Here is a 15,401-nt window from a genome sequence, read left to right on the forward strand (position 1 = left end):
TGGACCAAAGCCAGAGACCTGCAAGTCCATCCTCTAAAACGGCTTAGCCATCTTTCACTACACTATTGTTAGCCATTCAATAAATAGGTTTTAAGTGCCTTCTGTGCACTATTTTCTGGTCCTTTAATATTTATAAGAAGGCATAGCACAGGGAATAACATAAACAAATTAGTTAAAAGATTATCTGGCCTGCTTTCTGTCCCTCCCCATGAAATGCATCCTTCACTCTGATTTTCAAATGATCTTTAGAGGATGCAGAAAAAAACTAGGTGATTTCCTTGCTCAAAGGCTATTACTGGCCAAGTGTAGTGGCACATGACTGTAATTCTAGCTACTTAGGAGGCTGAGGTAAGAGGATCACAAGTTTGAGGCCAGCCTCAGCAACTTATCAAGGTCCTGTCTCAAAATAAAAAAGAAAAGAAAGGGGGGCTGGAGATGTAGTTCAGTGGTAAAACATCCCTGGGTTAAGTCCCCAATACCAACAAACAAATAAAAACCATTGCTGACTTCCTGTTGCATTCAAGGTAAAGTTTCATTCTCCTTAGTTTGGTAGTCAGAACTCTCCTGATGGAACACAATCTTTCTTTGTACCTTTACCCTTTACCCACCATGTCTTACTAATTCTCAGCTACTCGTCGTCGACTCAAACCAGAACATTCACTATTGCCCAAGTGGTTTCTCACATGTTCCTGCTTCTATGCCCTCACAGTGGATGTTCTCTCTGCCTGAAATTTCCTTTCATATCTAAATGTTGCCCGTTCTTCAAGGGCAAGTCCAGATACCACCTCCCTCCGTGATCTTCTCCCTGAGAATTACATTTCCCTTCCCATGTTTCATAGCTCTTTGTCCCTTGTTTTGCCCTGTGCTTCTCTTGCCTTGCCTGCACGATTACTGGTGAGAGACAGAGCTGCTGTCCCCAGAGTACTTGTGTATCAGCTCATCAGCTAAACACTCTGTATATAATTAACTCCCCTCAATATCCCTGCAATCCCCAAGCAGGGAACTGATATTAACATTCAACAGACTAAACTGAATGATGTTTCTTGAAAGAGGTAGATGAGTCTGTTGGGTTGGTGACATCATTTTGGGGGCCTCTATAAATGACATTGTCTTCCTCCAGGTACTGGAAGAGGTACTGAAAAAGCAGCTGCCATGTCATTGCCTTTGGTTAGTTCTTGGTTTAAAATAAGAAGTTGAGTAGGACAGAAACAGGGCCATCCAAACCCAACCCTTCTCACAAGAAAACTGCGGTGGGGGGAGGATGTAAGAAGGCAAAAATGTCAAGAACGATGGGCATTTTTTATTCGCAGCAGTACATAGTGTTAAATTTGTGGTATCAAGAAATCGGGTACCAGTCCAAGCTGTGCCTCCGACTTGATCTCTCCCCTTCACTGGTTCCACACTTTCTTCTATAAAATGAGGTGGCTGGATCTCTGAAAAGACTGTATCTCTGGTTTTAGCCCTCTTTATTTTTCTGATCCTTTTCTGCTGGTTCTCCAAACCATTAAACACAACATCTTCCTTAGGAATCTTTTCTGTTTCCTTTCAGGATGATTATTTCTGACTCAATCTTGGAAGGTGTGTCTCTACAAGTTCCCAAAGGAAAACACCCATGAGGTTCTTGCCTGCTTGAAGTAAATACCACCTTGGGCCAGCCACCCCATATGTAACCTGGGAATAACATCGAATTGCAGGGATATTGAGGGGGGTTAATTATATACAGAGTGTTTAGGGGGTGAGCAGATACACAAGTACTCTGGATGTTCTTGGCATAATACCATAGCATTACAATAATTCTGGCTTGCAAATTATAGCCCAGCTGAGGCATCACATGGGAAAGTGGGTCTGACCCTTTGGCTTGCTGAAAGTAAAATGGAAAAAATAAGTTGTGAAATATAACTTCTCTTCCTAAATTTCTGGTAAAAGCAGAGATAACCCTTCCATGTGCAACCCACATGCAGGGAACATGCTTCCAGTTCCTGGAGAGGACTTTCTTGTCCCAGGAGCTCTGGCCCACTGCCAGGATCTAGCTGCTAGCTGCTTCTCCTTCCAGGGCCTAAGCAGACAAGGGAAGGGAGGGAACTGGAGAGAATGGAGGGTGGATGAAAGGTGGGGTTTAAGACGAGGATGTCCTTGCTTTTCAGGTTTTCTATTGGGGATAGAATTATCTATGCAGGATAATTAAGTGCTTATGTGGCAAAGAAGTGATTTAAAGGGTAATTTGAGATGTTTAAGTCTAGGGATACCCAAAATAAACATCTTATCCTTCAACTTCTGGGTCCTCTCCCTATCTCCCCCAGAATATGCCCCCCCACACACACACACAACACACTCACAACAGTTTTTGAGATTATTTTCTTGAAATACTAAGTGAATAGATTTCAGGTAAGAAGTTGATGATGGGGGCTGGGGTTGTGGCTCAAGCGGTAGCGCGCTAGCCTGGCATGCGTGTGGCCCGGATTCGATCCTCAGCACCACATACCAACAAAGATGTTGTGTCCGCCGAGAACTAAAAAATAAATATTAAAAAAAAAATTCTCTCTCTCTCTCTCTCTCTTTAAAAAAAAAAAAAAAAAGAAGTTGATGATGCTTTCTGTGACTGTGTGGGGATCACATAGTGCGTTTGGAAAATTCAACTGGCCACAGAGGATGACAGTGCAATCTGACCAGAGAGAGCAGCAAGTAGCTTGTTACTGAAGGAATATTTGCAGTCAGTCCCACCACATGACTGTGTAGGGCTGAGTACACAGAGAACAGCCTTCAGAGTGAAACCCAAGTTGGAGTTCTGCTTCACCCCTGTGGTCTCAGGCCACAGTCTGAACAGGTTACAGAGAGAGAAAGAGGTAACCACTCTGGCCCTCTAGATCCAAGAGGTCTCAGACTGAGTTTGGCCTCAGCTCTAGGAGGCCGCTGATCTTGCTGCCTGTCATAATGGGTCCCACTGTTCCTAATACAGGATTCCGGGAAAAACAGATTGCCCCAAGGCCCATCAATGATATACAGATAGCAGATGGAGAATATGGATTTGGGGATTGTTTTAGTAAATCAACATGCTTAGAGAATTTTCACTTCTCAGGTACCCACATCTTAGGGTCAAACTATATTCTGGGGTTGCATGACCACATCCTAAGTTGCACCCAGCCCTAGAGGCAGCTACCTTGATTTCAGGCAAGATTTTGGTATTAACAGGGAGTCTCCAGCTTTTCCCCAGGAAAAGCTACCCTGAGCAAGCTGTGCCCCTCTTTCAGCCTCAGTTTTCCTCAGACCAAAGAATGGTCTTAACTTGCACCATTATGGTATCATCAGCTTTGAGAATTGGCATCTGAGCTCATCATCTGTGTGACTTTCTATGAGACCTCTGTTTCTCCATCTGTAAAATAAGGCCCTGCCAGCTCCTGCAACTTTAGGCTTTAAACGTACCCACAGCTTGTTCCGCCAGGTTGACAGTGAACAGGGTTAAAGCCCCAACTTCCTCAGAGGTGAAATGGTAAGCAAACATTCCCACCTCCCCTTAGCCTTGCTCTCGGATTGGTGCCCGGTCCGGCCCCCGCCGCCTATCCCGTCCGCATCCGTCATCGGGATTGGTAATACTCTCATTAGCATAAAGATTCCTCCAAAGACCTGGCGTACGGTGACTGAACCGGAGTCTCTGTCCCTTTAAGGAGGGTTCCTAAGGGTATTTGGCACCGCATTTCCTCTACACGGGCCACGCTGTAAACTAGAAAGGTCTAGTGTTAATCTTCACTTCCGCCGCCTACTCCGACAGTGGGCATCCTTGGGGTGCACAGCCCTGGGCCCGGGGGACTGAAGAGGCGTTTGGCCTCTGCAGGCTGCAGGGTCAGCCTGGCAACCTCTAGCCCGAGGCGGTAGCGGGCTGTCAACTAGGGAAAGCCCGCCGCGAAGCAGGACCCGGGCGCCCTAGGGCACGACCCGGGGGTTGGCGCCGAGGCGGCCGCAGGAGGTTGCGCGTGCCGGAAGGGAGACGTGCGCCCGCTGAGGACCCGGCGCAGGGAAGGCGGGGCTTGGCCAGCGGTCTGGCGGCCCTGCTCGCGGGACTGGGCGGGGCTGGGTCTGCGGGGGCGGGAGGCGGGGCTTGCGGTCCGGGGGCGGGGCCGCGGCGCGGGGCGGGCTCTGGCGGCAGAGTGTCACACACGCGGCGGCTCGGGAGGCGGCGGCAGCGGCAGCGGCAGGCGCCGCTGGGACGGGCACGGGCGCGCGGGCTCGGGCGGGCGCCGGCTGCCTCCCTCCTTCGCTCGCTAGCTCTCCCTCCTGCTTTTTCGCGGGTGGCAGGGCCAGACTCTCCGCAGCGCCCTCGGAAAGAAAGAAGGGGGGCCGAGGACGCCAAGTTCCCGCAGCAGCCACTGATCCCTGCCGAGGCGGAGGCTTGTGGCTCCGACGGGGCAGGAGCGCGCTCCGCTGCGGTGCGCACATTCAAAGCGTCCGCATTCGGGGTCGCCCGGGCCTTCTGCTCGCCGTGGTCGTGGGCCGGGACCTTATGAGACGCGCCTGCGAGAGGCGCGAGATCCGAAGCCCGGGAGAAGAGCGGCGGAGGCGGAGGGCGGTGCTGCAGCTGCCAGAGTCCGAGAGCAGCCTGCAGGAGGCGGCGGCGGCGGCGGCGAGAACTTGAACTTGGCGTCAGGAGTGGGCGCCCCGGACGCCCCCCGCCGGGGCCGGGGCGCCGAGGGACCTGGGCGGCAGCATTGTCCCCCGAATGGCCGCGGCGGCGGATCGGGCTCCCGCGCCGCGGCCCTAGGTGGCCTCTCGCCATGGCCAAGTGGCTGAACAAGTACTTTAGCTTGGGGAACAGCAAGACCAAGAGCCCCCCGCAGCCACCGAGGCCCGACTACCGCGAGCAGCGGCGCCGGGGCGAGCGACCCTCTCAGCCCCCCCAGTCTGTGCCGCAGGCAGCCTCAGCCACTTCGGCGTCCTGCGGTCCGGCCGCCGCCTCCTGCTTCTCAGCCTCGTCGGGCTCCTTGCCCGACGACAGCGGCAGTACGAGTGACCTCATCCGCGCCTATCGAGCGCAAAAGGAGCGCGACTTCGAGGACCCCTACAACGGGCCCGGCTCATCGCTCCGAAAACTGCGCGCCATGTGCCGTCTGGACTACTGCGGCGGCGGCGGCGGGGAGCCCGGCGGGGGCCAGCGCGCTTTCTCCGCCTCGTCCGCGTCAGGAGCTGCGGGCTGCTGCTGCGCCTCCTCGGGCGCGGGCGCCGCCGCGTCCTCCTCTTCATCCTCTGGCTCCCCGCACCTCTACCGCAGCAGCAGCGAGCGGCGGCCCGCCACACCGGCTGAGGTGCGCTACATCTCCCCCAAGCACCGCCTCATCAAAGTAGAGAGCGCCGCAGCGGGTGGTGCAGTGGATCCCCCGGGGGGCGCCTGCTCGGGCGGTCGCACCTGGAGCCCGACGGCTTGCGGAGGCAAGAAACTGCTCAACAAGTGCGCTGCCTCGGCTGCAGAAGAGAGTGGGGCCGGCAAGAAGGACAAGGTAAGGTACTTCTTGGCCTCGCCCGAGGTTCCAGAGACACTGTTCGCACAGGGAAACTGAGGCACCGCTTCAGTACCTAAACCCTACATAAACTTCGACCTAGGACCGTGGGGCCAGGTCTCCGGTGCTGCCACTTGATTCTGCCCACTCCCTCCCGCACTCTCCCAGGTGCACCGTCCCTTCGCTGCTGCTCCTAAACACGTCCTCTTAGAGCCCACAGCCCTAGCGTGGGAGCCCCGCCCAGCCTTGCCCAAGGAAGAGGGACCCAGCCAGCCCTTCCGGCTCCCGAGTAAAGTCCAGAGAGCCAGGGCTGTCACGGGCCCTCATTTTCTCTTGGGTCCCCCAGGCTTCCTCCTCCAACACACACACGATATGTGGCTGGAAACTGAGGTCCAGAGCCGGGAGGGAATTCGATTTATTGTACGCAGTATTCTTGGTGGCAGATACGGATGGCTGCCCCTGAATATGTATATGTAAATCTTTCTACAAGCCCCACCCTCCATGCCTTTTTTCCAAAGCCGGGTGGCCTATTGTGCTGGAGCGGCACTGGGAACCCCCCAGGTGAGCTTTTCTGCCTGAAATGCACTACCTCCAAGACTGCCCCACACTAATAGGGCAGTTCCTACCCCAGCACTCCCCAGGGGGTCCACCTATCAGGTGGGCTGAAAGGAGACCCACCCCTCCTATCTCACCTTCTTCCTTCCTGACCCCTTCCCCACTGTTGGATCCCAGGGGAGAGAGGGGTCTTTGTGGTAACCCCATTCCTAATACATCAGGCCATCTTAATCCACCCCTATTGAAGTAGGTGAGTTAATTCCAGTCAGAGGCAGCCTCCTCCTCCTCGTCACACTCCTGAAGGCCTCCTTCCCCCATAAAATAGTACTTGTTCTGTCTACTTCTGGTGGAAGACAGTGTTTTGATTGAATTCAAGGCCCAGTGGAAGAGCCCACTCCTTAGGGCAGGATTGCCTGGCTGTCAGGCCCCTGCTCCCTTGTTCTCCCCCACATTCTCCTCCCAGAGGTAAACTTTTGCCCAGGACTGGGTTGATAAAAAGTCTGAGTTCCTCTTAGGACTGGATGTCTGGACAGGAGGGAGACAGGCTTCTACCTGCCAGCTGGTGCTTGGAAAGGGATCTTTTTGTTTTCTCTGAGGAAGGAGTAAGGGGATGCCCTCCTTTAATTTTTCTGCCAGATCTCCTTTCTACAGTGTCCTGGAATATTTTCTCCCCTGCTTGTTTTGCCAGGACTGGTGGTGTGGGCAGTCTAGAGCACCCCACCTCTCCTGGAGCAGTTTGGGAACTGGGAATACACCTTGGAAGCTTGCACTCTGGACTTGTCAAGCACCCAGGATACCACAGCTTGAAGACAGCTGGGAGCTAGGTGGCCACCCGGGCACTGCCTTGGTGAGGTGGGGAGATATCCCTGGGAGCCACTGGTTGATCTAACAGGAGAACACTGAAGAGGCCCCTTGCAGTCTTATGTATAGCCCAAACTTGGCTTGATGCACAGATTCCAGAGAACCTGGAATTTGGGGGTATAGAAGGCACGAGAAAACGCTCCCAAAGGTTGCAGCTGACTTTTGGACCCTTTCCATCCCCTTCTTACCCACAATCACCAGCCAGCAGAGCAGAGCTCCTTCCTTTCCTGCTGCTAGTGGTTCTGCCTCTCACTAAAGTCTTCTTTTGTGGCTTTTAAAACTTGAGTGAACATTCTTTCCCAATTACATTTAAGACTGTTTCAAATATGAAGGAATAATGTGTTTTGTAGCTGGAATGTCAAGTGTGTTTAAGACCTGGTCTCATTCTATCACCAGATATTTCTTGTAGGTATTCTCTGTGTCCTCCCTGCAAGGTGCTAGCTACAGTGGGACCCCTTGTGGAGCTGATGTCCCCGTTGAATGCTGTGATGGGGGCTGTCGTGCCTGGTTGAATGCTGTGATGAGACCTAGTGTTACAGGGGTCAGCAAGGATACCTCAGAGGCAGAACCATTATTGAGCAGGAAGAATTGGGACCATAGATGACCTGCTACTTCTAAAGACCTGCAGGTGGTTCCTCCTCGTCTAAGTTAGCCAAGTTTTAGCCAGCACTTGCTTTGTGTTCAGAGGTATCTTCGCCCAAGCCAGGAGATGAGGGAGTAAACGCTGCAGACTACACAACAGAAATCTCTGGCCTGAGCCTCAGGAGGTAAAGTCCCCATGATTGGGCAAGACCCTAGACAGGCAGCAGGTGCCAGGGGTTAGGGTCCTTGTGAGTTGAGCTCAGTGAGGGACAATGGATGGATTTGGCTGCCAGAGTGATATGGTCACCTCAGATATAACTTTTTTGGAACCAACTCTCTGGGCTACTTTTCACTACTAGGTTGTGACTTTGAACTCTTTGATCTTTTAAGAAGTTGTCCCTCTCAGGAGAAGGGATGGCAGTTACCAGATGTTTTTCTACTGAGGAGGAAAGGAAGCAGCTGGGTAGGGAGGAGGCTCCAAGGGAGGGTCTGCAAGGCTCTCTCACTTTAGAATTTGCATTATGATAAGTTCCCTACTGATCTTTGACTGCTGAACCCGGGACTGCACTTGGAGAAGCACTGATGCAGCCATGGCTTCTCTCCTTAACTGTCTGTCTGGGTCTTCTGACCTCTGCTACTTTGGGATGCAGAGTCCAGATGCCCTGTGTCTACCCTCTGTGTGTGGCCACCACCCCCACCCCATCAGGCGGTCAGGAGGCAGTCTGTTTTTTACATTACTTCCAGCCAGACAACTTTTGGAAGGTCAGGCACACTGTGATCTAGTCCTGAATACCTCAGAGCCTTCCTTCTGCCCCCTACCCAAGAAAACCCACTTAGCCTTCTGTCAGCTCAGCTTTCTTTGATTAGTCCTTAGGGAATTGGATGAGCCTGTCAAGCCTGGCAAATGTCCCCCTGTGTGCCAGGCCTGTGTTTGGTTTTAGCATCAAGCCTGAGTTGAGAGTTATTGAGGTGTGGAGTGGGTCTGTTGGTTAGCAGATCCTTCTTCTAGTGCTGCCTCCCACTACAGTTTATCTTTTGAGGCCTCCATTCCAGCTGACCTCAGTTCCTGTGCTGCCCTCTGTCACACACTTAGGCACCCACCTGCTCTCCCATTGAGTCCTGGGGCACGCATACATACCTAGTCACATCCCCACAAGCATTCAGTCTGGGGCATTTTCCTTTTAGAGTCACTTGGAAGAGAGACTGTTTACTGTGGTGGTTCCTCCTCATCTAAGTTAGGCAAGTTTTAGCCAGCACTTGCTTTGTGTTCAGAAGTATCTTGGTCCAAGCCAGGAGATGAGGGAGTGAACGCTGCAGACTACACAACAGAAATCTGTCCTGAGCCTCAGGAGGAAATTGAGGTGTCTTTTCAGTATTCGTTTCCCTGTGTTTTTTTCTTGAGGATTTGGGGAGATCTCTATCTAGGAGGTAACCTCAAGCTGAATCGAGAGACAGAAGTGGAATTGCACTGCAAGGGAGGGACAGCAGGCTGCAGAGAACTATGTCAGGTTAAGTGTGTACCTGTGTGCATGTAAGGGTATGCATGTGGGGGGTATATATGTGTGCATGAACATGTATCAAGCCCCGATATGTTCTTGGAAACCAGTGCTTTCATGTCATGGGTCTTGCATGGAGTAACAATGTGAGAGAGGTGGGGTCCAAACTTGGTACCCCACAGGTAGTTCCTGCAGACTGGAGAGCCACAGAAGGGATGTGCTCAGAGCCATGACTGAGGAACATCCCAGCCTCTGAATAGTTGCCAACATGTGGAGGAAATAGAGCCGGAATTGGTGCAGTTGTGCTGTAGTTCAGATGAGAGATGCTGGGGGCTTTAGGTCCTGGGGAAAAAAATACAAACTGTAGTAGAAATAGCATTCTTTCAAGTTGTGCCTTATTAAAGAGGGGGAAAAAAATGATAACAAAAACGGCCAGTGACTTGATGGGTCTCCTTTGGTGAGACAGGACTCACCCAGTTATGTTTTCTTCCGAAGTCTTGTTTCTTTTATTATAATTAAGTAAATGTTTCCACCACAACTGAGAAAGTCGAGATGCATCATGGTATCTGTTTTTCTGGGTTTTAAATACATGCTAATGTGTACCAACGCTTGAGATTTTGTCAGCATCCACAAAGTTGAGTTAAATAACACGTTTTCCATAGTTACGGAGTAAATAGTATCATGTCTTTTTTTTTTTTTTTTTCCTTTTTAAAAACATCTAGCAAAGTTTCTGAGCTGCCTGCTAGACAAGGGGAACTCAGGGAAATAAGTGGTAGCTAATTTCCAAGGATGGAGCTTCTCAATTTGCAGTTGAGTACAGTCGGCTGTGTATCCTGAGGTTCTGCATGTACAGATTTAACCAACTGCAGACCAAAAATATTTGAAAAAAATAAATAGACTTTTCCCCTTGTCATTCCCAAAACAATGTAATATAATGAGTATATTCATAGCATTTACATTGTATTAGGTGTTATAAGTAATGTAGAGACAATTTAAAATATACCAGAGGATGTGCATAGATTATATGTAAATCCTATGCCATTTCATAAAGGGGACTTCAGCATCTTGGATTTTGGTGTATGAGGAGGGCCTTGGAACCTGTGCCCCACAGAGATTAAGAAACAACCTATAAGCTTCTCAACTTCTATTCAGTGAGACAGTGTCACAGCCCGAGGAAAATCAGGAGAAAAGGGTGTGCAAGGGCTTGGAGCACCTGAATGCTGGCCAGGGAAGGAGGATTTCAGGAGAAGGGGACATCTGAGCTGACTCAGGCATGGGGATCCGCAGGCAGAGAAGTGTGCATCATACCGTATTTTTTTGGGGGGGGGTACTGGGGATTGGACTGAGGGGCACTCCACCCTATAGAGCCACATCCCCAGCCCTATTTTGTATTTTATTTAGAGACAGGGTCCCACTGAGTTGCTTAGGGCCTTGCTTTTGCTGAGGCTGACTTTTTTTTTTTTTTTAATTTTTTAGTATTTATTTTTTAGTTTTCGGCAGACACAACACCTTTGCTTGTAGGTGGTGCTGAGGATCGAACCCGGGCCACACGCAAGCCAGGCGAGCACGCTACCGCTTGAGCCACATTTCCAGCCCCTGGCAGAGAAGTGTGGAAGAGGGGCTAGAGGCTTGAGAGAGAGTGGTAGGAATAGGGGAGGCGGCAGAGGGAGTTGGAGCCCACAGAGGGAAGAACATGTCTCTTGTATCTTGGTGGGGAATTGTGACTAGTCATTTGCTTCTTTTCACATAAAATCCTTGATGTCAAACTTGATGGAAGCCAGGGTCCAATATCAATTGTCAGTCATTCTCATTTGATTAACAGCCACATGCTTATATTCTCCAGTTGTTTAAATATCCTTGTTGGAGGGCTGGGGATCTATCTCAGTGGTAGAACACTTGCCTAGCATGCATAAGGCCCTGGGTTTTATATCCAACACTGCAGCAACAACAATCAAGAAAGAGAGAAAGTGGGCTGGAGTAGTGGCTCAGTGCTGGAGCCCTCGCGTGGCATGGGTGAGGCCCTAGGTTTGATCCTCATATAAATAATTGTGTGCATGTGGCGGGTACATATGTGTGCATACACTGCATATAAGTAAGTAAATAAATAAATAATCAATCCATTGACAACTAAAAAAAAAGAAAAAAGTCTTTGTTGGAGAAAGTTAAGAGCAGCCGGGAGTGGTGATATATCTGTACTTCCAGTGACTCTGGAGGCTAAGGCAGGAAGATCACAAATTTAAGGCCAGCCTCAACAACTTAGACGTGTCTTGAAATAAAAAGCTCTGGGGATGTGGCTCAATGGTTAAGCACCCTGGGTTCAATCCCCCATAAGAATAAAGGAAAATAAAGTTAGGATCAAACATGATAGCTATGGTTTGGCTTGGTGACACATTCTCTTTGATGTCCCTCCCTTGAGAATAGTGTGAGAGAAGTGGTGCATATCAAATCCAGTTCTTCCATTGATTCTCCAGAAGGGAAATATATTCTCCAGACATCATTATAATCACTTACTTGGTTTTGTTTTTTTTGATACTGGGAATTGAACACAGGGGTAGTAGACCTCTGAGCCACATCCCTAGCCCTATTTTGTATTTTATTTAGAGACAGGGTCTTACTGAGATGCTCAGAGCCTCGCCATGGCTTTGAACTTGCGATTCTCCTGTTTCAGCTTTCTGAGCTGATGGGGTTACAGGTGTGTGCTACCATGCCCAGTTTACTTGGTTATTTTAGTCCTGACCGTCATGCTAGGTACTTGGTCCCAGTACTGTGCCAGCTGTTGCTGCAGGACAAGTCACCCCAACCTCAGGTTTTAAACCAGAGGTCACTAGTCCTCTTAAGGGCCAGGGCCAGATAGTAAATGTTTTCAGGCATGCAGGCCAGATGGTCTCAGGCTCCGTAATGATTGGTCAGCCCTGCTATTGTAACTCGGAAGCAGTTGTAGACAGTATGTTAATCAGTGGGAATAGCTGTGTTCCAGTAAAACTTTATTTACAAAAGCAGGTCACTGGCCCAAGGGCCGTAGTTTTCCACCTAGTCTTTAAACGATAAGTTTGTGGTCCATGAGCGGCACATCTGAGTAGCTTTCCTGGTCTCAGCTGGGCTTGCTCAGACCTAGGGGTCCTGGCTCGGCTTTCCTACATGTTTGGCAGGCTGATTGGATGGCCTTGGGCTGCAGCAATTCAGCCCTGTTCCATGTGGTCCCTCATCCTTCAGCACATGTTCATGTGGTGGCAAGGTTCCAAGAAAGGGCAGAAGCCCATATGGATTTTTTTTCTTTCTTTCATTGAAGTTATTTTTTTCTTTTCCTTTTCTTTCCTTCCTTCCTTTCTTTTTCTGGTACTAGGAATTGAAGCCAGGGGCACTTTGCTAACTGACCACATCCCTAGCCCTTTTAATTTTTTTATTCTGAGGCAGAATCTTGCTAAATTGCCCAGGCTGGCCTTGAACCCCTGCCTCAGCCTGGTAAATATTGGGATTACAGGGGTGTGCCACTGTGCCCTGCAGGTTTGAGGTTGCAGACTGGTGGGACTGTTCATTCTACTGCATGCTCTTGACCAAAGCAAGTCACAGCTCAAGTCCCCAGGATTCCAGGAAAGAGGAGGAACTGGAGAGTCCCAAGGCAAAGGGCAGGGACACATGCAAGCCATTAATTAGGGCCTTCAATGGTATTCATCTACTGCAGGTAATATTACCCCATCTCATGGATAAAGAAATGGAGGTTTACAGAAGTTAATGACATACCTAATGTCACGCAGCTCCAAGTGACAGAACGAGGCTCTCGCCTGTGCAGCTGTGCATCACCTGTATGCTTTTCATGGACTTGTTCCAGTGTTTTCCATGGTGGCAATGGCGATAGAGGCTCAGCTGTTTACTGAGGTGTGTTGTATGTCCCCGCCTCCCCTCCGCTTACCCTTCCTCTCTGCATCCCTCGGCCTGATGGCCTGAGTGCTTGCTTCAGCATGGGCTTTAGTACCCCTAGAAGAGCCCCAGAGCTGGCCCCTCTCCCTCTCCCGTCTGCCTTGGAGTTCCATAAAGGAGATGTTAATGCAGCACTGGAATTATTTTATAGCAAAATTCTGCACACAGAGTTGGCACATCCCAAAGGACAGCTGCACAAAACATGTGTCTTGTAACTGTCATGTCTTCTCATTCTAACACCAAGCGTTCCCTCCCTCCGAGGATCGGCCAGGCTGCATGTGCTCGGTTTTAAGAAAAGAACTGGTGGTACCTTGGCTCTTATCCACAAGGAACTTCAGTTTCCTTGAAGGAGATCAGGTGACCATTCTCTCTAATCTGACAGTCACAGAACATGACTGATGACCCTGGGATTTAACCCCCAAGACTTGACCCCGTTCTCTCCCTGCCCCCGAAGCATTTCTGAACCATAAAATTGGCTTTAAAAGGCAAATCTGAAACAGGTGTGTTTTCCTCTCCCATTCGGCTGAGTCCTCCCCTCCTGAGTTTGGCATGTGCTGGGAGAGCCCAGGGGTGGTGGCCTGTGGGGAAGAGGTAGGTCACCTTTGGTCCTGTAAAATAAACGGGGGCTTGTGGCTTTGCAGCCAGGAGCTGGGCTGCTGCTGGCTGGCTGATGGCACACCCCACTGGCCTTTTGAGCCCGGGGAAAGTGGTGGGTTGCGCTTCCTGCCAGGCAGAGATTGAAATACTGCTCTAGGAGGCTGCAGTGGCCTTTGACCTGGTGACTTGTGTTTGGCCTGTGTTGATTGAGGCCACTGTTAGGAGGTGGGCAGGTACACAGATGAACCGGGCATTCCACAAGGAACTATCCTCTGGCTGGGGACACAGGAACCATGACTGGGACACAGATCTGTGTAGCAGAATTTATGTCTAGACAGAGTGGACTGACAGCCACTTGGCACAGTGGCTGTTCTGGGCAGGACCTTGATTCCGTGGAGTCAAAGGAGAAGCAGGGTGAGGATGAAGTTCATTTTAACTGAGGAAATCGAGAAAGGCTTCTCGGAGGAGAAGGCATTTGCGAAAAAAAAAAGATTAGTCACTTAAATTAAGGGAGCTTTCTACAGTAATATTGGTTATATAGTTTCATTGCACATTTTCTGAGCCAGCTGCTGTTTTGTGTTAACTCTTACTCCTCACCACGGACCTTTGAGGTAGTATTCCCTACTAGTATCCCACTTTTACATAAGAGAAAAATGAGGCACAGAGAGGTTAAGTAATTTGTCTGAGGTTATCCAGCCAATAAGTGGTAGAGATGATTTGAAACTGGGTCCAGAGTCTGTGTCTTTGACCACTGTGCCACATCACCTCAAGCTACACAATCTCCTGCTTGAATTTTCTCTGCATTATTTGTGGTTTGACTTAATCTTTATAAGAACCCTCTCTATTGGCATTGTAAGAGTGACTGGTTCCTACATTTATGTAAGTATTCCACAAAGGGCACTTTTGTGGCTGTAATTCATTTGCTTCTCAGAACTACTTCCAGGTACTGGAATCTCTCTGTCCAGATGAAGGCTTTGGGGAGGGGCAGAGTCTGCCCTGCCTTGAGGCAGGTTCTGGCAGAGCCAGCAGCCAGGCTGTCAATCTGGTGTTAAGTCCAGTGCCCCTTGTGCCGGGTTTTGTGAAGGTGGCTCCTCTAGAGCTAGCTCCAGCCCACAGGAAGGGTGACAGCCTGATTGATTTCCGTTTCTTTCTGTTTTGATTCTGAAACGCTTTGCTCAGACTGTTAAGGTGCAACGGCAGAGACCCTTGCTTCAACAATGGAATTTTCCTTCTCTTCCTGTTTGGTATTTTCCAGTAATATTTCTATTAATGTTTCACTTTCAGAGGCACTAACTTCCTGAGGGTTTCAGCTTTCTCGACTGCTGAGCCAGGAAGGACTAAATTTTCCTTCCAATCACTCAGTTCCTTTCCATTTTCTCTAAGGGGAGTTCTCTGGGTTTCCCATTATGCAGTAAAGGAAGGATCCTGGAGGTGGGTCCAGGGGATGGAGAGAGAATTAGTCAGGGCCCTGGGGAATGACTCAGCCCCATGTTTTCCAAGCAGCACTTAATAGCAGTGGCCAGAAAGGGGTTTCCCAAGGCTGAAGAGGGGCTGCCCATGGCTTGACAGGTGGGGGAGGTGGGCCCTCTGGGTGGTGTCCTTTAGACAGGACAGAGTCTTCAACTGAGCCACCAGAGCCTGTGCCCATTCCCTTCTCCTTGTTTCATTGATTCCTTCAGTAGATGTTGCCGAGAGCCTGCCATGTGCTGGCCGTGTGCTGGGTGTTCTACGTGGTGTTGGGCCACAACAGTGAACAGACAGATTACAAGTCCTCCTCCCCTGAGTTTGTAGGCTCAGCTTGTCAAAGACTGTGACTCTGGAGACAGGATAGAGGTCAGCTGGGCCCAAGTATGGGTGGCATGCTATTATTATTATTAGGTACCAGATATTGGTACCACAATTGGGA

General features: G+C 50.1%; 1 protein-coding gene across 1 annotated transcript in view; it reads left to right on the top strand.

Moving 5' to 3' along the window:
* The first annotated feature begins 4,084 nt into the window (after positions 1-4,084).
* The window catches only part of SHB (SH2 domain containing adaptor protein B), a 131,742-nt gene continuing 120,425 nt past the window's right edge, over positions 4,085-15,401 (top strand). The window contains exon 1 of the mRNA XM_081275729.1: positions 4,085-5,486. Within this exon, the coding sequence (XP_081131855.1) occupies positions 4,767-5,486 (720 nt within the window). The 5' untranslated portion in view covers positions 4,085-4,766. The remainder of the gene's footprint in view (positions 5,487-15,401) is intronic.

This window comes from Spermophilus citellus (assembly GCF_964194105.1).
Source record: "Spermophilus citellus genome assembly, chromosome: 2".
In the NCBI taxonomy this organism is placed as follows: Eukaryota; Metazoa; Chordata; class Mammalia; order Rodentia; family Sciuridae; genus Spermophilus; species Spermophilus citellus.